Genomic DNA, 26,918 nt, shown 5'->3' on the forward strand with positions numbered 1-26,918 from the left:
AAACCTGCCTCCCCACCCCTGCTCAGAGAAGAGCTGCCTGCTGACCCAAAAAACTCATTTCAGGTTTGATGTGGCTAAGTCACTGAGTTCTAATGGTGTTAAGCTACTGAGATGTGGGTGTTGGCAGAAAAAAAAGAAGGAAGGGAAGGGAAGGGAAGGGAAGGGAAGGGAAGGGAAGGGAAGGGAAGGGAAGGGAAGGAAAGGGAAGGGAAGGGAAGGAAAGGAAAGGGGTAAAGGAGAGACTTCTCATACCCTTCAGAGGGTTTTCCTCCACCATGATCCTGGAAGGGAAGGGAAGGGAAGGGAAGGGGTAAAAGAGAGACTTCTCATGCCCTTTGGAGGGTTTTCCTCCACCATGATCCTAGAGGAGGACTCCGGATGGATCTCCTGGAGTGGGCACACTTCTGTCCCACCCCTGCCCCCATGTGTAAAGGGACTTGGTACTTCCCATGCTCTGCTGGTTGGAAGACAATGCAAAGCAGACCAGCCCCCTAGGACACCTGGGCCTCAAGGGCCTGGAAGATCGAGGTCTCACCCAGCCATGTTCTGAGGGCCCTGCATCCAGCCCTCCCAACCCAGCCAAGCTGCTAGAGGGAGGGGGTGGGCTACCCATCCCACACACCTAGTGCCCTACCTGGCCTTGCTGCCATCACCCAGGACGTGGAGGCTGCAGCTGCATTGAGAGGGGCAGGAGCCCTGGGCTCGGGGGTGCCCCCAGAGGGCCAGGAGCCAGAGCATGCCCACTGCCACCCTCATGGCTCCTGGCTCCTCGTAGCTTGGGCAGGGGCCTGTCGCTGGACTGCTCTCTCATCCCAGCCCAGGAAGCCCAGCAGCTGCCCACTGGCTCATCAACTCCACCCCCAGCACTGCTCCCCCCCCACCTGAGGCCATCAGATAAACACAGACAGACTGGGGATTAGGGAGGGGAGCCCTGGCCACAGCACTCAGCGGCTTATTGCTCCTGGAATCAGCCAGTCCTAAGGGTAAGAGTGGAGATCCTCTTCCGTAGCAACAGCCCCAGGCCCAGAGAGGCCAGGGTGTGGCAGGTGGGCAGCTGCCCAGGGGCAAGTGGCTTCTGGATCAGCCAGCTTGGCTGTCCACCTGCGAAGTCACCTCATGCCAGCTGGGCTGTGGGCTACATAATTCCTGCCGGGGTGCCTGGACTCAGAGAAGATGAAGACAGACCTGGGCTCAATGAGGGTCATTGGGAGTTCTCTCTTGTGACACTGTTCTATAGGGGAAAAAGCAATGAGATGAAGGTGATAAAGGCACTAGAAAGAGACCAATCTCAAAGGCCAGGCAAGCCTGGGTTCAAATCCCAGCTCTTCCATTTACAGGCTGTGACCCTGGATAAGTTACACGGCCTCTCTTGGACTCTGTGTCCTCCTCATTTGAAAAAGGGAAGTAATGTTACTCTACTCAGGGTGTTTATGAAAATTAAACCACCCAGGTTTCCCAGATTCTGATGGCCTGTGGGAACAGAAGCTCCCTCCTAAGTAGTAAGCACACAATTTCACTGGCACTTACAAGCACCCGCTGCTAGAGGAATTGGAAAGATTCAGATACTTGGGGGTGGGGTGGGGAGAGAACCCAGACATGTGCCTTATGGGCTTATGAACTTGCCTGTTCTTCTGAGCAAGCAGCTCTCTCCCTGATGCCCCCTGCACACCCAATCTCAGAACACAATGCCCAAGCCAAGCCCTTGTGGGCATTATCTTCAGTGTCAAAGGCATGAGGTCTCTGCATGAGGACAGAGTGTCCCTCTCCTTGGGTTACCATACTCTGAGGAAAGGCCCCAAGCAGGATCTCACAGAGTTTTTAGAGAAAGTGCTTTCAGATTTACTGACTGTTACCTGCCTCCCACCTCATCCCACCATAGATATCACTCCTTATTCATTCATCACGTTTGACCCCCAGGCTCTGCTCTCTGGTCCTGCATGCCCTATCTGACTCCTTCAGCTTTTCCAGAAGGTTCCCTAGTACCTGATGCCTATAGGCCTAGGCAGGCCTAGACCTGTGAGGTGTGACCAAGGCAGATACCTAGGGCACACATGAACTGCCTAGCTCTGTACCAGGCCAATTTTGACAGTCTTGGCTTCTAGGAAATGTTGGTTTTCATCTCTTCCTCTCTTCCAATCCACTGATTTTCTCGGTGCTTGCCACCTGTCCCTCCTACTCCCCAAACCAAAAAGGGCTACCATTCCCACATCTCTGCCATTTCCTCCTTCTGTTGGGGATGCCTTCTTGTTTCTCTTTGGCCTAACTGAGCTTTGGTCTTGATTCCTGGCCCTGTCCCACTTTCCTGTCTTCCTTGAAGTCTTCTACAATCTTGCAGGCATGAAAACAACCTGACACATGTATGAACCAGTAATGCAAGATAGGAATTAGGAAAAAGTGTAACCGGGTTATCAAGAAAGTTTTTCAGGAGGATGTAGGCAAGTACTGTGAGGTGGTCAGGCTTGATTAGGTGGGGACCAACGAGGAAAGGCATGGGAAATGAATATTTATGGAATAGAATGAGCTGCTTGACCTGGAACCCAGGGGACAGGAGACCAGGCTTTTGCTTCAACCCAACTCACAAATTACTACATGACCCCAGGTCGATTCTTAACTGCTTTGAACCTGTTCCCTCACATGAAACGCAAAGGATGATGGTATCTGGTTCATGGGATTGCTGTGGGAATCACCCTCAGACCGGTTAACATAGGGCCTGGCTAGTAGTGGGGCCTCAACATTAACTATATTGCTGATAGAGCCCCAACCCTTGGCTTCTTTATCTGAAAAGGAGTTAAATCACTCTAGACTAGTGTTTCCAGATGTTACACCATTGGCCAGTGTAACTTGGTACTTGGTTCTTGGTACAGGACCATATTTGTAGAAGCCAAAGCTCTCAGTGGGGTCATGAGGCCACTAAGACAGCAGCCCTTCTGTCCCAAGCTAGTGCCTTTGGGAGATTTTTATGCTCTTATAACTTAAATGCCCTGTGGGAGGTTGGCGGTGCCGCCCGGAGGTCATGTCCATGGTGTACTCTTCTGAGACTTAGAAAGGATGTTTACATTGCAAAGGAGGAAACAGAAGACCCCAAGGGTCTCATTCCAGCTCTGGTAGCTGGTTAATGGTAGGTTCAGAACCACAACCCCAGTCTCCAGTCCCAGTTGGGATTCATCATCCTTTTCCCAGTCGCTCGTGAGCATACGCATGAAAGGGCCTGGCTCCTGACCCAGTCTCAAGCACAGCTGCCGCTCAATCCCTCTGTCTGCTCCCCACCCTTCCCTAGGTTATGCAACTCTTTTCTAATTTGGCTCTCAGCCACACACCATTTGGATTCAGGGACTTTAATCCTGCCTGATTGGGCAGAAATGAATGAGACAGGCTTCCATTCTCGATTCACAAAGACTGCACTGTCCAACTCGTGAATGGGTTCCTTCTATTTGGGCCAAAAGCACAGTTTAGGGCAGGGGGCAGCAAAAAGGAGCCCAAGGTCCAGCATAATCACCTGCATGTGCCAGCACGTGGGATGGCCCTTTAAAAGGTGGGGCTTGGTTTTAGTGAGCCAGAGAAGAGCAAGCTGGCTGGGAGAAGGGCTGAGCATGGCAGAATCTGGGTCCCTGCCCACCGGCTTCGGGGAGCTGGAGGTGCTGGCGGTGGGGATGGTGCTGCTGGTAGAAGGTGAGCCAGGAAGGACCTGGGGTGGAGCAGGCACCCAGTGGGCTCCCAGAACTCAGGTCACAGCCCTGGCGCTGACAAGGAGAGGTCCCCAAACCCTGCTTCTCAGTGCCTCCACCCATGGGGCTTTTGATGGGTGCACCTGTGGGATGCAGGCCTCAGTCTGGGAGCCGAGACAAAGCAAGGCCCAGGGAGTGAAGGACATCTGCCCAAAACATGACCAAGAACCAGGGTTTGTGCTTTTCCTGTCCCTCTAGCCAGGAGAAAATTTAATCCGCTCCCCGGAAATCCTGCTAAGAATCTCGTATAAGCTCGGGCATCTGGTAAACTCGAGACAGCTCTGTCACTTCCTCTTTGTGTGACTATAACTAGTTCAGCTGGGTTCTCTGACCCCAAGCGGGTGGTGGTGAAGGTTAGATGGGGTCATGAGTGTGAAGTGCTGGCCTAGATAGACACTGACGATTTAATGTTGTTTGCCCCCGTCCTCTCCATGTTACTCCCGCCATCTCTGTACCCAGTCCTACACATTTCCATTCCAGGGGCCTCCTGGGTCCACAAAGTGCTTGCCTCAGCCCAGAATCCTTGAGATGCTCCCTAAGGCCAGAGGTAGGACTGTAGACTCTGGTGCTGGGTCAGTCCATGACCAAGGTTATAGGGAATGCAGCCCTTTTGCAGATCCAGAGAAATAATCAGCCCATTGCCTCACCCGATGAGAGCTGATGGTGGAAAGGGAGTGTCAGCCTCCGGCCTGGTCCTGGAGGCTTGGGACACCACTGCCTGGGGGCCCTGCCCCTTTTTCTCTCTTCTGGGAGCCCTACAATCTAACATCCCTCTCAGGCCTCAAATGTGCCAGGAAATGTTACCACATTAAGTCTTTGCACATGCTGTTCCCTTTTTCTAGACTGGTCTTCCACACCCAACACTCCTAGTTTTGAAGGCAGGATTCTTCCCCACTTCTCCCTTTTGATGGGGAATCCAGGGCTCAGAGAGCAAAGGAGCAGCAAGTGGGTGACCAAACTAAAACTAGAGGTCTGGTCTGCCTGAGGTCGCCCTCTTGAACTCACCTTATCGCCTGCTGCCCCAGGAAGCTTCCAGGTCTCCCCCTCCACCAGCCTCTCCCAGGCTCTCCCTGATGTTTCCAAACAGCCCTCAGAGTGGCATTTTGGAATTAAACAGACCTGAGTCCAAGTCCCGGCTCTGCCACTCACCAGCTGTGTGCATCGGGCAGGCTAGCTAGTGTCCCTGAGCCTGTTTCCCAGTGATACGTGGGGAGGACAACCTGCAGGTGAAGCCCGAGTGGGAGGATCCACAGAAAGTGCTCGGCCCCATGCCCAGCTTATAGGTATCAGTAGCTGTTGGCGACCGTGACTGTTCCAGCATGAACCATGCTGAACCTTATTGGTTTCTTCCTTATCTGTGAGTTGGGACGAGGCAGGATGTACATCTTATGGCCTTTGGTGTCTGAGAGCCAGCCCTTCTCAGCAATGTCTGACAATCTGCACCGACAAGTTGCTGAGGCTCCGTCCACCCCAGGCCCCCCGTTCTGACCCCAGGCTGCCTCTCCAGCCCTGACGCCAGCCACCCCCTTCTTTTCAGCTCTCACCGGCCTCTGCCTGAACAGCCTCACCATCCTCTCTTTCTGCAAGACCCCGGAGCTGCGGACCCCCACCCACCTGCTGGTGCTGAGCCTGGCTCTGGCGGACAGCGGGATCAGCCTGAATTCTCTCGTTGCAGGCACATCCAGTCTCCTCCGGTAACAGTCCCTCCCAGTCCCTGAGCTCAGGGGCCCAGCCTGGGGCCTGACCTCCGGGCACAGGGCAGCCAGGACAGAGGCATTCTTTCCATCTATAGAAAACGGTAGGGGAGAGGGTGGGCAGGCAGCACAAGGCTAAATCCTGAAGAGCCAGGGCTGATTTCTAGAACACAGGAGTGGCTCAAACTCCACCATCAGAGCTGGCTGACTATAGGGATGAAGAGCATGGGCCCTAACACCAGGCTGGAGTCCTGGCTTCCGAGTTTCTATTTCTTGTCTTCTTCTAGAAGTTGAATATTATTACCTAACTCATACAGTGGCTGTAAGTATTAACTTGTTATGTGGAAATAACTTAAAATGAAGCGTGGCACCCAGGAAGCCCTACATAAGTGTTCGTAAAAGCAAACAGGATTTTAACAAATGTCTAAATCCTTACGTGCAAACCAGGATCTTTCAATATTGTGTCAGGTGTTTCCAAGATTGTTTTCTTAAGCGAACTGAACATTCCTGCTCTGGTTTCAGGCATTCAGATGGAGGCTGGGGCGTGCCTGAGTGTGCATGCTCAGGGCTGAGCAGTCTGTGGGGTCTGAATCAGTGAGGATTCCTTGTCCTGATCTCTGCCTGCCCCTTCCCAGGCTCAGAGAGGAGAGCAGCAGTTGCTTGGCCCATGGGGCTAAGAGCTGGAACCCTGGGGTCTACCCTTTGGCTTAGTCTTTATCTGCTGTCTGACCTTGCTTCAGTACCTTTTCCTCTCTGAGCCTCAGCTTCCCTAACTATAGAATAAAGGCGTGGGCTTTCCTCCTGACTACGATCAATGTTCCATTTCCCATGGCCACACAGAGAGACACTTTGTTCCTACTGAGATGCAGCGACAGAGGTTGCTGAGGCTCTGTCCTGAGGGCCAGGGAATTTGCACTGGGCTCCACCCATTCACCTTGAGGATTTGACCTCTGGGGCCCCTGTTTCCTCTAGGAAAAGCAGACCATGAAGCCCTTTTCTGGCTGGGCCAACATTCAGGAAGGTGCCCTCCAAGCTTCTGAGTGGCAGGTGTAGGAGAAGGGTAGGGACAGAGGGAAGGCTCACTGGTCCCAGTGTCTCCCACAGGCGCTGGCCCTATGGCTCCAACGGCTGCCAGGCTCATGGCTTCCAGGGCTTTGTGACGGCGCTGGCCAGCATCTGCAGCAGCGCAGCCATCGCCTGGGGGCGCTATCACCACTACTGCACGCGTAAGTCTTTGGGTTCCCGGAGTGAAGGGACATCTACACAGTGAGGGTGGTCAGGAGAAAGGTCTACACTGTGTTTCCCAGTCCAGGGGAGTGTGGATGGGGTGTGCATGTCCATGAGTGTGTGGTGGAGGGAGGCTGGGGAGAGTGGACAAGAAAGGAGTTGCAGCACAAGTCAGAAAGGCTTCCTGTGCTCTCAGTGAGGCCTCAGGCAGGCCAGGAGTCCTCTCTGAACCTTCGTCTCCTCTAAAAGCAGATTTTTGTAACCAACCTCCCAGTTTTTGCACATTAAATGAGATCATGGATACAGAAAATGCTCTTGCAGACAGGCACTGTGTGTGCATGTGTGTGAGTGTGCGTGTGTGTGTGTGTGTATGTGTGTGTGTAGCTGGGCCTGTGTCCCTGCACTTCACACTTCCCTGGGGCCTTTTCTATGCCAGGGCGTCATGAAAACTAGTCTGGCTCTAGATTTCCCAAGCGGCATTGTCAAATATCACCTTCACAATTGGCCATATCCATATGTACCACCAGCTCTATTATTTACTTGATTTTTTTTTCTTAAAAGTGATTCACTTTAAAAAATTTAAACACTCACTTTAGTCTCACCCTCAACAATATCTGTGAAATCACAACTGTGATGTTCTTATAATTTTAGCATACATTAAAATAAAAAACATGTTCCCCCACAGACCATCTAGAATCCCACTCACCGCCAGTGATTTATGAACATACTTTGGGGAGCTGTGACTCAGCCAACCCTCATTGCAAACCCCCAACTTGCAGACTGGGAGGCAGAGGCTCAAGGAGGTTCAGTAGCTTTCCCAGAGTTTCACAGATAGTAGAGGCAGAGAGCTGGGATTGGGGTGGCCTGGGTGCCTCCCAGGGGGTCACTCCCTTTGTCTCCTGGGCCCCAAGTTCTGAGCGGTTCTGCCTAGCATGGAGGCTACTGCGGTGTCCACGGCCACATGGTTTGAAGCACTGGGACCTTTTGGAATCTGCAGATCTGCCCTCGCCACACACACAGAGCCCCCTGCCCGTGGCAAAGCCACACACCTCTCTCCAGGCCAAAAAATTGCCTTTGTTCTTATCATTTCTAGTGCCAGGTTAGCACCACCTGCCCCAGCTGACCTTGGAGCTCCTCCCCTGCCACTCCAATCCCAGCCCAGCCCCCACACCTCCCTCAGGCCATCGTGCGTGCACACACACACACACACACACACACACACACTCGCTCACACAGGTACACATATACAATGCATAACTTCTCAGACAGCAACAGACTCCTCCACCTCAATATAGAGCAGTTAGTCCCTACCCAGGAGTCCCTAGAGCAAAGGCTTTCCTGTGATGGAGGGCACCTTGGAGCAATATGAAAACAGGGAAGGGGAAAGGAGGGGGTCTGAACTTATCTACTGCATACTGGGTGACCCTGGGCATGTCAGCTTGGTCAGCTGTTTCCAAAGCCAAAGAAGCAACACGTGGGTTATGGTAGATATTAATTATTGTGTCCACAGTTAGGAGGAGGGATGTCTTAGTCAGCTCAGGCTGCCATGACAAAATACCATACGCTGGATGCTTAAACAACAGAACTGTATCTGTCACCATTTCTGGATGCCAGGAGTCAGAGATCAGGGCACCAGCACGCTTGGTTTCTGGTGAGAGCCATCTTCCTGGCTTGCAGGCAGTTGTCTTCTTGCTGAGTCATCACACGGAGAGGAGAGACCATCTCTCTTGCTTTTTCTCTCTTAAGGGAAATGATCCCATCATGGAGGCTCCACCCTTATGACCTAATTACCTTCCAAAGGCTCCACCCCCAAATACCATCACACAGGGATAAGGGCTTCCACATATGAGTTTAGTGGGAACTTAAACATTCAATCCATAGCAGGGAATGACACCCAAGCAAACTGCATCTGGGGCTGTATCAATGGAAGTAAAGTGTAAAGATGAGGCAGGCTGTAGATCTGTTCTTCTCTGCTGATCAAACCTCACATGGAGTCCTGCCTTCTGCCCTGCTGGGGTCTGGTCTACAAAAGAACGTGACAAATAAACCATATACAGAGGAGGCTCGTGGGGAAGGCGTTCTCAAGGTAGGTCCAGGAGGAAGCCCTGGATGGAAGGGCTGGATCAGGCTGCCACAGACGGGATGGGGAGGAGGTCAGGTCAGTGAGACTGGCCATATCAAAAAAAGCTGCTAGGACCAAGACCCTGTTATTGGCACTGAGATAGGACCCTAAGCCCCAAGTCAAGAGTCCTCCAAGGGTATTGTGGAAGCTGAGACAGTGGCCTGCTCCTGAGTAACAGCTAAGGATGGTGATATGGATGGTTGGACCCTTCTGCCTCCCTCCCTCGTGACGCTCATCTGGACCATTGCCCATGCTTCTTCACTAAGTTGGTTTAGGAAAACATACCTATGTCTTTGCTACTTCCTCTTTTTCTGTCCCCTAAAGAAGATGGAATAGAGTGTCTACCAAGAGACCTTCCCACCAGTATCTTTTACTCTCCATAACAATCCTCTGAGGCAGAGATTATCACTCCCATTTTGTGGAGGAGAAAATGGAGACTCAGAGGAACTTTTAACTTGCCTGAGGCACTAAGCTACTGAGCATCAGAGCCAAGATTTAGGAACATTCTGTGTGACCATGAAGTCCATTCTTTTTCTTTTCTGCCTAGCTCAACCCTCCTTTTCCTCTCTCCCACTCAGGCAGCCAACTGGCATGGAACACGGCCATCTCCTTGGTGATCTGTGTGTGGCTGTCTTCTGCCTTCTGGGCAGCACTGCCCCTCCTGGGCTGGGGCCACTATGACTATGAGCCGCTGGGGACATGCTGCACCCTGGACTACTCCAGGGTGGACAGGTGAGGTGGGAGAAGCAGCTTCAAATCTCCCTTCCTTGGGAACCTTTCTTCGAGTCCTTGCAACAACAGTGTCACAGCTGAAAATCCAACGGGGAAATGTCAACATTGGCCAGTCAATTTCAACTCCTTAGTCATGACATCCACTTGCTAGTGGACAATGGGCCTGGGGAAAGCCCATTCTGAAGGCTGACCAAGTGATGGGCATGTTATACAAATTGGGGTGTAGAATTGTGCCCAAGAAGGGGCATTACCCTATAAGCTGTTGGCCTATGTCAGTTACAATGGCAACTGAGCCCCATATCCCCTTTGCCATCTTCAACATGGTCAGTTGTCCAAGCTCTGACCTGATCAGTTTGTAGGGGGAGCAATGTCCTTGTCTTCCATGACCCAAGTGGGCATAGTGCACACAAGACACACTCAATCTTTGTTGAGACACTTAATCTGCCCTTTTATCATTTTTTTCCTGTGACTTGGAAAGGGACGATACAAATCAATTTTATCCAGAGATCAGTTTCTAGGGGGAGCAATAGATTTTAAAAAATGCTAAGGTCTTTGCACTGGGAGGGACCTCCCTGGAATAGAGTTCAGTTCTCAGAATTTCCTGAGCATCTACTCTGAACCAACCCTCGAACCTAGTCCTAGGAGACAAAATTGATGCACAATGGCCTCCACCATCATGGAGCATATGTCTAGTTCTGCCCCATCCACAAGGCTCTGGGGACACCAGGGCTTAAGGAGACACTTTAGAGGACACCTTGGGGAAGCGTCACCTGGGCTCCAGTCCCCCTCTTGCTTCTACTAGGGCCATGTTGCATTCATCTGCTTCCCATGTTTACTATGTTTACTCGTGAAACATCTGCCCCTGATGACAGTCCTTCCTGGTGAAACATACTTGAGGACCCACAGTCTGGTCCAAGTGTCCCCCCAGGGTGCTCCCTACAGATATCTCCCCAACCAGGTTCAGTCCTCTGGCAGCCCTTCCTCCTACTTCTCCTTAGTGGGCAGCATCAAGGTGACATGGTCTCCCCTTCACAGAATGGGAATCTACCTTCTTGTGACTCCCACCTCTTCCTGGTCAGCCCTCCCACCTCCCCATGACCCTGCCTAGAACACCAGGCTCTCCTGGCATCCCTTCAATGATTTCTTTAATGACACAACGTCCAGTCTCTTTCTTATCTACAGACCCCTTTCAAATCCCTCTGTCAGGAACACTCTTTGAATGATCCTTCCTTTTGGTCCATTGATGTACCTTCCATTTGGTAAACATGTTTCCCATTCTCCATGCTTGGGGCACATACTGAGAACAAGACTGAGCACTTGAACTGCACAACAGCCAGCTGAAGGAGGACTCTCCCTCATTTCAGCTCTCTGGCTCCTAAAGACAAGTTCCAGGAAGGCACAGTGGCTCCCTGTCTCTAAGGGGACTTCACGTGGGACCTGGGAATGACCATAGTCTGAGCACTTGTCTGATGAGAGCAGTGCCCCACATTTGACTGTCTAGTGCAAATGCTGATGTGCCTTCCCTGAGAGACTGCCCTGACTCCTCTACCTACCCTGCCTGCAGAAACTTCACCAGCTTCCTCTTCACCATGTCCTTCTTCAACTTCATCCTGCCTCTCTTCATCACATTCATATCCTATCGGCTCATGGAACAGAAACTCAAGAAGACTGGCCACCTCCAGGTAAGGACCAATTCCCTCTCTTTGTCCCTCTCAGGGAACATGAGTGATGTGAGACACAGTAGTGAGGGGTTTTCTTTTTCAGTGATCGGGAAAAAATTCAGTCTTCCCAGAGCTTGGAGGGGTCAGAGCAGGAATGCGCCCTCCCTACTCAGGCTGGGCATCACCAAGACCTGAGAGGAAGGGTCAGGACTGATCGGACCCACGAGGCCCCATAACCTTGAGCCAGGGCACCCTGTTGCATAGGTCCCATGCTGTCACCTTTCATTCTTCCCAAGGATTTGAGGGTTGGCACAAAATTACGTGTTTTTCAAATGCTTCTTTTAAATTGCTCCCAAGATGTCTAATTTACCTACAACATAAAATCACACCTGCAAGCACATTTATCCAAGATAAATAATTCTTCAAAATAAGCTCTCCTGGCCATTTCTGAATCTGTGCATTAATATTCCCGTTCCACAATTTTCTTTTGTCACCAGGACAACCTCTAGCAGATGAGCCTTAACAACCACTGCAATTTCGAAAAAAATCAGATACTAATACTATTTTTCTGTGCATTCTGCCGTTCCATTTTTTACAACCGCTCTCAAAGGAAGATTTTGTTATCACTATGTCACAGGGTAGAAAATTGAGGCTGTAAGGGTCTGTTAAGTAAGTAGCCACAAGCTCTGAAACTAGTAATAACAGAGTCGGATCAAACCAAGGCCTGGGACTCCATGACCCGAGTGGTCACAGTGCACACAAGAAACAGTCTTTGTTAAGACACTTAATCTTCCCTGTTATAATTTTTTCCCCCTGTGAATTGGAAAAGGACTGTACAAATCAATTTTAGCCAGAGATCTAAGTTGCCCCCAGTTAGCAGGAGGGCAAGGGCTGTGGGGGGACCAGAATCCTGGCTCTGGGCTCCTGCTCCCCTGTCCTCACCTTCTCCAGGCTGTCTTCCACGCTGCCCGCCCAAGCCCTGCCTGGTGCTGAAAGTCTCCACGTTTATCAGAGGTTCAGTCTAAGAGACAGGGCTGCCACACTGATTTCCTTTTTTCCTGCCTGCCTGACTTGAAACCATCAGTTCTGGCAGCATCAGGAGAGGTCGCTGGATGTGGGTGCAGGGACCTCGACCAAGAGCAGAGAGGTTTCCAGGTGACAGCGTCCCTTCCTCGGCCCTGCCCCAGGAGGCCTCTGGCAATGCAAAGCACCTTTTTCTCTTTTATTTTTTATTTTCCTTCCCTTCCCTTTCCTTCCCTTCTTCCCCCCACCCCTTTTTTTAATGAGGGATGATTCAAGAGAAAAAATGTCTCCCAGCCAACATATTTTTATTCCATGAAAAAAATGTATCCTCTTTCAACTTAAGTCACTTCCTTTCTTAAAAGGAGATGCGGTCAGAGAGAAGATAAGGCACTGATTTTGAGCTTCCGCTTTTTAACATGAGTGTGTGGGGGAAGCAGACAACTTTCATCCTGAATTAGAGCTCAAGTCGTGCGCCTCCCTGTGGCCAGAGGTGGCATCACAGGGACTGCTCCCTGGTTGTGTCTAGTACCTTGGAAAGCCGCCTTGACCCCAGGACAGGTTGACCTGCCAGGCGGCTGCAGCTGCTGACTGCTGATGGAGAGCTGGTTCTGGGACTGAGGTGTGGGGGCAGCTCAGCCTGGGGAGCCTCATTCACACATCCACATTCCCGGAGCCCGATGGTCCTCAAAAAGAGTGCAGACCAGGAAGGAAACTCTTCATCTGCCCCCTAGTCCCTGGCCTCCAGGTAAGTCAAGCATGATCAGGCCATTTTACAGACAAGGCAAATGAGGTCAAGTCAGCTTAGATGACAGGCTTAGGGTCCCAGGGTTGCACAGAGAGGGCCATTGGGCCCCGCAGCCTGATCACACTGGTCCTGCTGAGTGCCCACTGGTCCCTAGGCATGTGGGGCTGTGGCCACCGGAAGCAAGTCAATGCCTCCCTCCCATGACTCTCTCTCCCCAGGTGAACACCACTCTGCCAGCCAGGACGCTGCTGTTTGGTTGGGGCCCCTATGCCCTCCTGTATCTATATGCAACCATCGCGGATGTGAGCTTCATCTCCCCCAAGCTCCAAATGGTACAGACACCTCCCACACCCAGAGTTAGAACTCTCTCCATCTCTGTGTCTCTGTCTCACCCCATCTCTCCTTCCTGTTTTATGGCCTCCTGGTAGTCTCTTTCTCTCTTCCTTTGAACACTCATAATGCACTAGGAATATGCTTGTCTCCTGGGTCACGTGGGGCTGCTGCATGGCATCGCCTAGACCTCATGTGAGATGAGAGGGGAAGCCAGACTCCGGGACCCAGGCTGAGGCCGGTGCTCCAGGAAGAGTGTGTTTCCATGCATCACCTGCCATGTGGTCAAGGAAGCCTTACAAGCTGCAGAATCAGGCCAAGGGCAGATGACCCGTGGCTGCAGGGGGGGAGGGGGCAGGCCAAGGTCACCAAGCGGGACCAGGGAGAGGAGTGGAGGCCGTAAAGCTTCTTCCCTGAACTTTTCTGTCACAACAGGTGCCGGCCCTTGTTGCCAAAGCAGTGCCCACGATCAATGCCATCAACTATGCCCTGGGCAGTGAGATGGTCCACAAGGGGATCTGGCAGTGCCTTTCACCTCAGAGAAGCGGGCTGGACCGAGCCCGGTGAGGTTCTCCGTGGGGCTGCTCAGACCCAGGCCCACCCCTGACTCCCTGGACTGCGCCCCGTGCAAGGAGGCTGCCCCGGAGTCCTGCCCGGCAGCCTCGGAAGCCAAGCTCCAGATACACGCCCACCACCACAGATGGCCCTGGTGGGCCTGGCCCTAGGTCAGACACAGGGCATTCAGTGAGCAACCAGGCTGTGTGGAAGGAGCTAGGACTTTGGAGCCAGATAGATCTGAGTTTCCATCACAGCCCTCCAGACAGAGGCTGAGAGACCTTGGGAAAGTCACTCCCTCTGACCTGAGCTTCCTGAGCCATGACGTAAGGCCTCCACGGGGCTGCTGTGAGGCTTAAGCGAGATAGTGTGTACTCACCATGTACATAGGAACGCATCAAAACAGCTGTCTGGGCTCGGAGACTTCCATAGAAAGGGGTGAAAGCCCCAGGTTATGTGTGGGACAGCAACCCAGGCTGTCAGCGCTCAAATGCCACTTATTAAATTGAGATCTTGTGCCAGTGACTGAGTCTGTCTGTGCATCTGTTTCCCAGCTTGTGAGATGTGGTGACAGGAATGGTGACTTCACCATGCAGAAAGGACCGGAGCATTTCCTGGCACATTAAGTGCTCGCTGAGAGTTAGCCACCAGCCCCTACCAGTCAAGATGGCTAGCGGCATGTTACCTCGGTGCCAACATCAACATGCAAGACAATTTATTTAAAAGTCCAGATGTCTGAAGATGAGGCCCCGCCACCCTGGAGGAGGTTCCACGGTGACAGTTTGTAGAGCTCAGGGCACCTCTGTCCCGGTGCCCAGGGCTCGTTCCCTTCCATCAGCTGTGGCTTTATATTCCCTGCAGAGCCTGCGGGTGTCTGGGTTGGTGACAGTGATGCTGGGGTCCCCTCTGTGGATGTACATCTGCACCTCCAGCAGAGCCGGCATTTGAAGGACAAGGTGTGGCAGGTGCATGCACCTGAGTGGGAAGTGGAGATGGCTGGCAGGGAGACAGTGGGGCTCTACAGAAGGTCTGATGACAGAGAGCCAGCTGTCCCAGGTGCCTCGGCTGCAAGAAGGATGAAAGCCCAGCTGCTGAGCAGGGAAGGGACAGGTTCCCAGGGGGTAGGGATAGCGTGGTCATGAGAACAGCATCCAGGGTCCCTGTGCACCAGGACCTGCCTCTCAGCTTTGCAGATGCAGGAGATCAAGCGACATAAACATAACTCACAAGAAGTCTGCTCCACACAGAGGCTGGTTCGGTCACGAGGCGAAACCAGGTGGAGTGGGGAGGGGATGGCCTTCCCACACCACTGTTTCCTGGCCCACACCCTGTGCCCAGTGCTGTAGAGACAAGATGCCTCTCAGCCTCATTCCAGCGACCAGTCGAGGTCCCTGTCTTTGGCCCTGGAGTGGGGACCGAGAGGGGAAATCCTGGGGCCTGAGCTGGGCACACACAGGCTGAGTGAGTGGCCATCAGAGCGACAGTGTCCAGATCCCAGAGATTCTGACCCTGCCCCCACAGCCATGGATCCTTAAATTGTCTTTTTTTTTTTTAATTTTTTATGTCTTTATTTTGAGAGAGAGAGAGACAGAGAGTGAGTGGGGGAGGGGCAGAGAGAGAGAGAGAGGGAGACACAGAATCTGAAGAGGCTCCAGGCTCCGAGCTGTCAGCACAGAGTTCAATGTGGTGCTTGAACCCACAAACCATGAGATCATGACCTGAGCCAAAGCCGGATGCTTAACTGACTGAGCCACCCAGGCGCCCCCTTAAATTGTCTTTAATAGGGACCCTCTCTTCACTCCACCATTATAGACACTAACCTTGTAAGGTGGGACAAGGGAACACAGAAGAGAAGGAAGGGGACTCCCAGACTCAGAGAGAGAAGTGGGGGTGGGGGGGAGATAAAGGGGCTGAAGATGCCTGACAAGAGTGGCCAGTGTCCCCAATCAGATCCTGTCCCACCTGTGCTCAAAGAGGTGGGGAGGAATGCGCACTGGGCAGGCACGGTCAAGGACGCTTGTAGTTCAAACCCTGCACCCCCAGCCTGTGTAGAGGGGGGAAGGTGGGCTCTGGGCCTCTCCACTCTGCACTGGGTTGGCAGGCAGGAGCTGAGGCAGCACCCCATGGAGAATGACCAAAGCCCCAAGTCAACCCATACCCCCGCCACTCACTCATGGAAGGGGTTTAGGGAGCTTTGTGCCCATGTCCCAGAGCACTTTCAGGGGCTCGAGTCCTGTGGACACGGTGTGCAGAGCCTCGCTTCCGCCCTCCTTGCCACCACCCTCCAGCATCCTGCCCCTGGGACCAGAGGGACAAGGGAGGTGGGTCCGGCCTGACACCCATTTCCCTGCAGGCCCTTGGCACAGACACTGGGAGAGGAATTGGAGCCAGGCCCCAGAAGGCGGTCAGCACCCAAAAACTGTTAGGGCACAGCCCCCAAAGCCCTGAGGCCTCCTGAGGCTCCCTTCACTCTCCTGCCCCCACCCGGGCCCACTCACAGCCCCCAAACTGCTGATTTTCTAGGGTGAACATGAATCCCTTTTACAGTCAGGAAAACAGACCAACAAAGCAGTTACTTCTGTCTCCTTGAAGTGTTTGTTTCCTGGCCCCTTCTGGTCACTGATGTTGGTGACAGTCCCTCCCTACCCTCTTCACTCTCCTGCCTTCTCAGTGTCCTGTTGATCATTGTCTAATCCATGTCTCTTTCCTCTGTTCACTTATGTGACCGCTAGTGCCACTAGTAGGGACAGTACCCTGCTCCCTCCACACAGAAACAATGGGCTTTGGGGGACATGCCAGCCTGCCCGCCCCCCCCCGGCCCACACCAACCAGCACTGGTGCCATCATGCTGTCCCCAAGTTCCTGCATGCCAGGGGAACTGGACCACGTGGTGCCACGGGGAGCAAAGGCAAAGAGACTCTGTCTGAGTCACTCTATGCTGATGGAGTGATATGGGCCTGAGATCCTTTCCAGTCACTTCAGCCTCCTTATCTCCGTCTGGCCTTTGTGAGTAAAACCTGTGCCAATGTGGCTAAGAAGTCAAAAGTAGAGATTAGGGTCCAGCTGCGTCCAAGTGAGTGGAATCAGACATAGTAATAGGCATTATCAACATCACCCAGAGGTTTTTCTCAGAATCTCTGCAACTCTCTATGTCAACACAAAACTCTTTCCGCTCATTCCAGACAAATTAAACATGTCCTCTGAGCCTCACTGTATACCGGTTTAGTCATGTGTTTCAACAGAACTGTTGCCACTGACTTTCAATGCGCAGAGCATTTCAGTCCCATTCCATGTTTTCTGAGTTCCTGTGGTTGACTTGGTAACCTGTATGCCACCATTATTTTTAAAATGTAACCTACAGGAACTTTAAGACACAAAACAGATGAACATAAGGGAAGGGAGGCCAAAATAATATAAAAATAGGGAGGATGGCGAAACATAAGAGACTCTTAAATGTGGAGAACAAACAGAGGGTTGCTGGAGGGATTGTGGGAAGGGCGGTGGGCTACATGGGTGAGGGACATTAAGGAATCTACTCCTGAAAACATTGTTGCACTATATGCTAACTAACTTGGATGTAAATTTAAAAAATAAACAAAATTAAATAAATAAAAAATAAAATAAAATGTAGCCCACAGCAAAGGAGAGCCACACACACGCCCCAGTTTGTGGTGATGAGGCTCCACCCCGCTGTCCCCTCACTGGGTGGCCCTGGGTGAATCATGAGCCCTCTCTGGCCCATCCTTTCCATCTTCTCAATTTGAGCAGGCTCTGACAAGGACGGAAGATCTTCAGACACTATCAAAAGTCTCTTTTTCAAACAAGATGTGTGATATGGATTCTATGTTTTTGTCCCCCCTAAAATTCATGTGTTGAAGCCCTAACCCCCGATGTGGCTTATATCTGGAGAGAAGTCTTTACAGACATGATTAACTGAGGTCAGAAGGGTGGGGCCCTGATCTCATAGGACTCGTATCTTTGTAAGAAGAGATACCAGAGAATGTTCTCTCTCCTCTCTCCCCTGCATCAAGGAGAGGCCATGTGAGGACACAGTGAGAAGATGGATGTCTGCACGCCTAGAGGAGAGCTCTCACTAGACACCAGCCCTGATGACCTTGACCTTGGACTTCTGCCTCCAGAACTATGAGAAAATAACTATCTGATGCTTAAGCACCCCAGCCAGTGGTATTTTGTTACAGCAGCCATAGCAGACAAATACAATGTTTCACCAAAGCTCATTGTTTAAAACAGATGTCGGCAGGGGGGATGGAGTGCCTGGCTGGTGTCGCTGGTCCACAGCACCCAGAGCGCCCACCCAGTCTCACTTCTGCGGAACCTGGAATTGTATGAAACTCAATTTATAAGGCACAAGATTTGTTTTCTAAGATCACCTACCATTCTCAGATTTATTTATTTCCGAGTTTATTTTTGCAAAGAAACATGAGTACAATAGAATAATATCCCCCACCCCACCCCCTCTTCTTCCTGGGAAAGATGCCTCCTGACGAATGGTCTTGAATTAAAGTCACAAAATAGCAAGTTATCTCTGAAGTATAGGAATGTACAATCCCTGGCCTCCTTCCCAAAAGTCCCCACTGGGACACTTTTTCTGGGGAGGGGAGGGACTCTGTGCCTGATTGATTAACAAAAAAAGAAATATAATTATAGCCTAAACTATGGTCTCTATTTTTGCTTAAAAGTAAGAGGATTTTTGCAATTTTTCTTACAAAGAGAAAAAATTCGATAGCAGGGTAGTAGGCCTAATTTATGTATATCTTTCTCCTTGCCATGGAATTGATAGGATTTCTGTTGTTTTTACTGTTAGAAACAGACACTCCTGCTTCAATCTGTTCAAATACAAACTTACTTCCCCTCCCATCAAACTGTCTCCAGTATTATTTTCCCTATCTCTGTAAATGTCATTACTATCTGTCCTGTCATATAAGCTAAATAAAAAGAAAAGGAGGAGGAAAAAAGCAAAGATCTGACGCATAAATCTTGGGCAGGTTAAGACAGCGCAGTGCCTAGATTTCACCACTAGGTGGCAGTGCTAACCCAATGATAAATTGATCCTGCGCTGCAGCCCTGGAGGTGCCTTTCTGAAGAAAGAGCCTGGGAGTTTCCTGGTGAGGCCATATGGGGGAACTTTTGATTCCTGCAGGATCTCAGGCAAGCTTTCTTTTCTGCTCTTGGTACAGAGCCTGGTATGTAGCTATTTTCTACCGCAAATGATGGTAAGATTCCACATCTCTCCCTGGAGGAAAAAGAAATTGCATGCCCGTTGGCCAGAGCACACCCAGATGGTCCTAACAGAATTCCCTTTTCTTTGCTTACAGAACAGTCACTGGAAGTCTAGCCAAATGTAGACTTCCAAAGTCCTCCTGCACGTAGGATTTGGTTAGGAAGTCTGGGTCTAGGTTTTGCTCTGTCTTATCACAATAACTCACAATTTCTGTCCCCAGAGAAGCGAGCCATGCCTCAGCAAATGTGCCGTAAGTGGCAATTGGTGATGGTGATGTTTCTAAGGTAATGAGTGCTGGAAAAGACTTGAGTGAAGGCCAAAGTCACAATCCCCAAATGTTCCCTTTCCTCTGGGTTGAGGTAATTTGCTGTCCCCTCCTTAAGCCGTTCCCTGGCCCTGATACTGTACACCTGTTCTTTCCTTGATGCATCCAGCTGCTCCTACAATGGCCTCCATTGTCTCCCAGCAAGGCATCCTCAGCCCAGCTGCCCTTCCCGCTGCAGCTGTCGAAACGCTTGCAAGTCCTTTGCTCTTCTAGGTGTGAGGCAGCATGGCAGCTTGAAAAGCACTGAAGTTTGAGTGTTGGGGAGACCTAGGCATGAATCCAGGATTTGCCTTTTTTTTCAGTGTGTGACTGTTGGAGCAAGGTTCTTATCGCTAAATTGTTCCACTTCCAACAGAATGGACTCACCAGGGTGGCATAATTTAAAGCACATGGCACGCAGTGGATGCTCAACAAGTATTAGATTCCCTCCATCAGGGACCTTTCAGCCATTCCTCACTATCCCCTGATTTTTCTCATTAGTCAAGAAAGGGGTATATGGGAAAATTATGATGACCGTGCAATGATTATATGCAACATGCACCAAACCTACTACCTCATTTAACTTCCCACACACGATTTCCTCAAAAACACAGTTCTCACACTTGTCTGCGCGTCGAGTCATCTGGGACCAGAGGCATCAGCTTTACTCAAGTGCTTGTTAGAAATGTAGACTCTCAGGCCCCATCCCAGACCTTCTGAGTCTGAATGTGCTTTTCGACAACCCCCACCAAGTGTAATTTGTGTGCACTTAGAGCTTAAGAAGCATGGCGGAGCTTTACAGACTGCGGATGTCTGGGTCTCTCCCACAGAGACAATGATGTAATTGGTCTGAAGAACTGACTGGGCTTGAGACTTTAAAAGCTCCCAGGTGATCCTAACGTGCAGCCAGGATTAAGAACCACTGATGGGGGGAGGGTGTGATGGGTATTCCATTTTACAAAGAACGATTTAGCTGAGTCAACTCTGAGCCCATTCTCTCCTGTTTTACGTGCACATATAACATTCTACACACATAGGCATATTAATACATATACACATATGTAATATATACACAAATGCATATACATACTCACATGTGTATAGCATACAAATGTGCGTATATAATATATACACATGCATATTTATTGATATGTGTGCACATATGCATACTAGTAAATACATGATATTTTTTTTACTAACCTCTATCTTGTTCTAGAGCTTGCTCTCATCTTTCTCTTATTAATTCCCCAAATCCCAAAGATCATAGGCCGGCAGGAGATCCTCAAGGCTTTTTGTTTTATTACCATGATATCATTTACAAGATAATAAGGTCAGGTCTTTTAAGTAATTGAGAGACTAGGGCATAAAAAGGTTAAAGACACTGCTTAAAGCCATACAGTGTATGAGGAAGCTTCCTGGCTCAGAGATTTTCAGGTATCGGCTCTGGCGGTGATGTCAAGGTGGTAAAGAGCCTGGCTTCTCAAACCATGAAGTGAAGGCGATCACCTGGGGTCTTGTTAAGTGTAGGTCTGAGGTAGGGCCAAGGTTCTGCATTTCTAACAAGCTCCCAAGGGAAGCTGTTGTTACCGATGCTGTGCTATGTTTGGCCAGGGGAGAGGATGATAACGTGATCCCAACCGCCCGGTCTTCACTTTCCAGCAGCTGACTGGGGTGTTAGTTTAGTCACCCCGTGGATGATTCAGACCAACGTCGAAAGATCCACGGACCTCCATGCCAGACCTCATCCCACCACTGGGTGGCGCTCTGGGAACACCTCCCTAAGGGTTTCAGGTTGCTGAGCAGCTCTTGGGTGTTGACTGAACAAATGTTTATTGAGCCTAATTATAAGCTGGGACACAGTTAACCAATACAGTCAGGGTCCTCGTGAGCATCTTATATTCTAGTAACAATAAACAAGTACGTGTGTAAGATAGGTCATTACAAATTGTGATAATAGGCACTTTGTAGGAAATAAACATGGGATAAGATAGGAAGGGACTGGGAGAGGAGTGGTCAGGAAAGACACAGGAGGATGAGAATAGGCAGTCAGGTGGAGGGCAGGGGGAATAAAATTCCAGGCAAAGGTAACAGAAAATGGGAAAGGGCTTGGCTGTTCAAGAAACAGAAAGATTTGTGAGGCTGAAGCAGATGCAACAAGGAGAAGTAATAGGAGATGCAGGGACCATGTCTACCAGGGCTACAAGATTGGGTGGTTGGAAGGTGGTTGATAGAAACAATGGACTAGGGTTTGGTTTTAAGAAAAATTTAAAGTCTTTGAAAGGTTTTAATCCTTGAAAGTAGGAAAGTTGGTGGTGATGGTGGTGGAAAAGTTAAGAAGTGAACAGATATGATGTATGGTTTAGAAACAAGTCTTTTTTTAGTTTATTTATTTTTGAGAGACAGAGAGAAAGAGGGTGACAGAGAGACAGAGTGTGAGCAGGGGAAGGGCAGAGAGAGAAGGAGACACAGAATCTGAAGCAGGCTCCAGGCTCTGAGCTATCAGCACAGAGCTTGATGTGGGGCTTGAACTCACAAACCGTGAGATCATGATCTGAGCAAAGTTAGCCGCTTAACCAACTGAGCCACCAAGGAGCCCCTGATGTGTGGTTTTGGAAGCAAATATAAGAATTTGCTAGTACCTTGAATATGTTTATTAGTTTGGATTCTTTTGATTTCAGGACAAAATCAAACTCCATTTTCTTCAGAAAATAAGGACCATTTACAGACTTATAAAAATGAAAACTATGATGGAGGTGGGCTTAAGGGAAAGTTTGATCAGGGCTCTAGCCTTATTTTTCTGATTCTCAGTCCTGTTTCATCTGTCCCCCACCCTTTATGTGTCCATTTATCCTTATATGTTTGCAAGAGCAAGATACATACATGGTTGCAACATGGTTTTATTTGCATCGAGGAGGGGCAGGCATCATTTCCTACAACTGTAAAACAAAAATCTTGATCTTGGGATTGATTGAGCCATCTCTGCACAAATGTCCGTTGCCAGGAGAATGGATCAGAGAGTCAGCTTAATACCCCCACCGCCAGCGGACTGGTGAGCTTAGGTGGGAGTTGCTGGAAACAATCAGCATGGATAAGGGATGAGATTATCTTAGTTGCCTTGGACCCATGAAGGTATGGGTGTGATCAATCCTACCCGAATGGCATAGGTGCTACATAGTAGAGAAGAACCACATGGATGTTGAGTAGAAACTTAGAACTTCCATTATTGTAAACTGTATTAGGTTTGAAGGCATGGAAGAACATGAGGATGACGCCTACGGTTTTGGAGGTGTCACGCTAAGATGGGGAAAACCAAAAGGCTTGGAAGGGAATGAAACCGGCTGCCTCTTAGATACTCAAGTATCTGAGTCCAGTGAACATTTGTAAATATGAGCAGGAACTAAAGGGAGTTGTCCTGGGTGGAGTCATTCACATCACATGGCATCCTCTAGGTCTGGGACAGAGTGACAAACTTCAAGTCACTGATACAGTCTCTCCCTGAATCCTCTCCCAAAGATTAGCATGAAGAGATGGGTGGCCTGGGATTCCGGTGAGAGGTTTGGGGCTAGTGATTCTCCAAACCAAATAGAGGCATGGAGCACTACTATTCTGCTACTGAGGGAATAGATCCAGGATCTCGGTGAACAGGTGAATAAGAAAATCTTTTTCACATCTTTTATTTCTGTAATACTTAGAACAACCAGACTGGGGAAATAGGAAGGGGACTTGGAGCCCCAATTTCTAGATGAAAACAATGAGATTTACACAGGTTAACTGATGACTCCAGATCTCCTGGTTGAACGCCACCTTTTAATTCCAAATTTGGCCTCTAAACCCTATAGATCAAAGTATCTATGATCAGATAAATTATTCTTGGAGATGAGGGATGTATGTGACTCCAGACACCTCCTGCTTACATGTTTTTTCAGTGAGTTCTCTGGGAGGTGACTTAACAGGGTCACAGCAGATAAGATGGAGAGAACCCTGCAATCCCAGTTGGAACACCAGTCACCTCGGTGCTCTGCTGCTCCCTTCTTGTCTGCCCTTGGGTGAGTCATTGAATCTTACTGGTATGTCTAATAAGTGGTTTGAGTTAGGTTAGTTGTTTACAAAGTTTAAAAATAGTTTCTTTCTTTTTCTTTCTTTCTTTTTTTTTTTTTAAGAAAAGCCATACTAGGAGGTGTCCATAAATTAGAGAGATCCCAGCATACTTCGTCCCTTAACCTCTTCTCCCAGGACTATCATTCTGAAGGTTCTAGCAACCCCTCTGTTACACTTTTCGGGAATCTGTGGGTTGCCTCCCTTTTTAGACACATCCTGGGTTTGCCCACCTTCCCTGGCTTTAACGCCTCCAGTCCTCCAAGACAGCTGCGTCACAGTCCGTCTCCACAGCTGGAGCAAGGCAGCAGATGTTTTCTGTTCACAGCTCCCTTAGTGCATGAGCTCCATGGAAAAGTGCCCGGTTGTCCTGCCTGCCTGTGTCTCAAAAGAGACCTTTGTGGAATCTCAGGAATGCGGGAGCAGAGGAAAACATTGTTCATCAGTAGTTGATGGCACGTGGATTTGGCAAACCCTTGCTCAAGTTAAACAGGAAATGATTAAAGTTTCCTGGAGTTAGGACAGTCAAGAATGATAAACACTCATAGTTACGAGCGGCACTGCCCGACACTGTATCATGGGCTTTACATGTGTCATCTCATCTAATCCTCTGAACCACACTAGGATCACAATATTAAGATCTTAAGTATTATCCACATTTCATATATGAAAACTAAGATCCTAAATGATTATGAAAACTGCTTCAGGGCACTATTAAAATGTGACACAATTTGGGTAGAAATTCCCAGAACTGTCTAAATACACATGCAAGAATAGTTTTTTCAGGATACTCTAGATTAAGAAATAAAGCCATAGCATCCCAACTCAACATAAACTTTTTCTCAGTGGTTACCTTCTTTGGGGGTTCAAGCACTAATCTTTCAACAGCCTGCTATTTACCATGAATCCAGCTTTGCTCTGTAAAGGAAAGATAAGGAGGTGAACAAGACACAATCCTTTCCCTCTAGAGGCTCACAGTCTAGCAGGGAAACAAAGTAGTTCATATGTACCATTTGTTACAAGTGCTATAATAAAGGTTAATTCAAAACACCATGGTGTATCAGCAGGAATGATGGAATTAAGGGCATCTGAAAATCTTTTCCTCCACAAAAGCAATGAGAACACTGGCAAAAAATTAGAAAGTCAGTATTATCATAACCCTGGATTAACTAAAACTGTCCAACAATTCAAGACGTGTTTATTAAGGAAACTTTCCTGAATCTCATTTTCAATAGAAAAGTATAAGGCATGCAAAGAAACAAGAAAGTATGCCCCATACCTAGTAAGGCAAGTGATTAAGTAGAAATCGAGAAAGCTCATGTGTTGGACTTACTAGACAAAGACTTTTTTTTTTCATGTGGAAAGGAAACTTTTATTTTTTTTCTGTTTATTTTTTTTAACATCTGCAGTTATTTTCCATCATTTACACTACAGTAGTTACAATTACAGTCCAAACAGAAAAGCAAGGTAAAAAATCAACTTTAAATCATGTATTTCAAACATTTTCAAATAACTAAAGGAAACCATGAGATTAATGTCCCACCATGTATAGAATATCAATAAAGAAAAATTATAAAAAGTTAAATAAAAATTCTAGCATTGAAAAATATAATAGCTGACATGGAAAATTTACTAGAGGGGGTCAACACAAATTTGAGTGGGCAAAAAAAAAATAATAAAGGATCAGTGAACTTGAAGATAGACCACTGGAGATTTTTTAGTGTAAACAATAGAAAGACAAAAGAATTTAAAAAATGAACAGAGCCTCAGAGACCTGTGGAACACCATCAAGAATATCAACATGTTCATAATAGGAGTTCCAGAAAGAGAGAGAGAGAGAGAGGGAAGGGGGCAGGAAGAATATGTGAAAAAATGATGACCAAAATTTTCACAACTTTGATGAAAAACATTAATCTACATAAGATCATCTTTAAGAAAAGGGGGGGGGGTGCCTGGGTGGCTCAGTTGGTTAAGCGTCCAGCTTTGGCTCAGGTCATGTTCTCATGGTTCATGGATTTGAGCCCCATGTTGGGCTCTGTGCTGACAGCTAGCTCAGAGCCTGGAGCCAATTTCGGATTCTGTATCTCCCTCTCTCTCTCTGACCCTCCCCTGCTAGTGCTGTCTCTCTCTGTCTATCAAAAATAAAATAAAAAACATTAAAAAAAGATCATCTTTTACATTTTAATGTTAGTTTTTGAGAGAGTGAGAGAACATGTGTTCAATGGAAGAGGAGCAAAGAGAGAGGGAGACATAAGGCAAACCAGGCTCCATGCTATCAATGCAAGGCCCAACATAGGGCTCAATATCACTAACAGTGAGATCATGACCTGAACCGAAGTCGGACAGTCAACCAATTGAGCCACCCAGGCACCCCTGTATGATCATCTGAGTAGACACAGAATAAGTATTTAACAAAAAGTGAAGATCTTCTTATGATAAAAACACTCAATGAACTAGTAATAGAAGGGAATTTCCTCAAACTGATAAAGTATATCTATGAAAAACCCACAGTTAACATCTTACTTAGTGGTGAAAGGATGAAATCTTTCCACCTAGGCTCAGGAACCAAGCAAGGATGTTCATTCTTACAACTTCTCTTCAACATTGTACTGAAGGCAATTAGGCAATTTAAAAGAAATAAAATGCATCCAGATTAGAAAAGCAAAACTATCCTATTTTCAAATTATCTGATCTCATATATAAAAAATTCTAAGGATCCCACTAATGCATACCCATACACACATACACACAAATAAAAACTATTAGAGGTAATAAACAAATACAGAAAGTTTGCAGAATACAAGATCAGAATAAAATTAGCAATTGATTTTCTATACACTAACAGGGAATAATCTGAAAATTAACTTAGGAAAACAACTCCATTTATAATAGTATCAGAAATTTTAAAAAATACTTGGGAATAAATTCATCAGATGAAGTGCAAAATTTGTACATTGAAAACTATAAAATGTTATTGAAAGAAATTAAAGAGGTCCTCCTCTCTCTCTGCCTCTCCCCATTCGTCCTCTCTCAAATAAATAAATAACTATAAAAAGACATTAATCCATTCAAATAGATGGAAAGACAGGCAATAATAATGGTGTAGAAAACTTAATATTGTTGAAGTGTCAATACTTTCCAATGTAGTCTATGAATTTGCTACAATCCTATCAAAATCTTGGATGACTTTTTTTTAATTTAAAAATTTTATTTATTTTTTTACTTTATAAAGTTTCATATTTTTTTAACATATGCAATTATTTTCCATCATTTACAATACAGTAGTTGCAATGACACTCAAAACCGAAAAGCAAAGTAAAAAATCAAAACACCAACTTCTGTTTCATGTAATTAGAGTTATACAGAAATTAGAAGGTTAAGTAACAACTAGTTAATCACCTAATTTCACAGCTATCTGAAGTGGCAATCGTTATATAGCAGCTTATCTATGATACATTCAAGA

General features: G+C 48.3%; 1 protein-coding gene across 1 annotated transcript; it reads left to right on the top strand.

Moving 5' to 3' along the window:
- The first annotated feature begins 3,587 nt into the window (after positions 1 to 3,587).
- On the top strand, positions 3,588 to 14,339 carry RGR (retinal G protein coupled receptor). The gene is made up of 7 exons (XM_029915756.1): positions 3,588 to 3,669; positions 5,263 to 5,419; positions 6,524 to 6,645; positions 9,347 to 9,500; positions 11,065 to 11,182; positions 13,148 to 13,261; positions 13,695 to 14,339. The coding sequence occupies exons 1-7, from the start codon at positions 3,591 to 3,593 to the stop codon at positions 13,824 to 13,826; spliced, it is 876 nt and encodes a 291-aa protein (XP_029771616.1). The 5' UTR covers positions 3,588 to 3,590; the 3' UTR covers positions 13,827 to 14,339.
- The last annotated feature ends 12,579 nt before the right edge of the window (positions 14,340 to 26,918 follow it).

Source organism: Suricata suricatta, chromosome 2 (assembly GCF_006229205.1).
Source record: "Suricata suricatta isolate VVHF042 chromosome 2, meerkat_22Aug2017_6uvM2_HiC, whole genome shotgun sequence".
Taxonomy (NCBI): Eukaryota; Metazoa; Chordata; class Mammalia; order Carnivora; family Herpestidae; genus Suricata; species Suricata suricatta.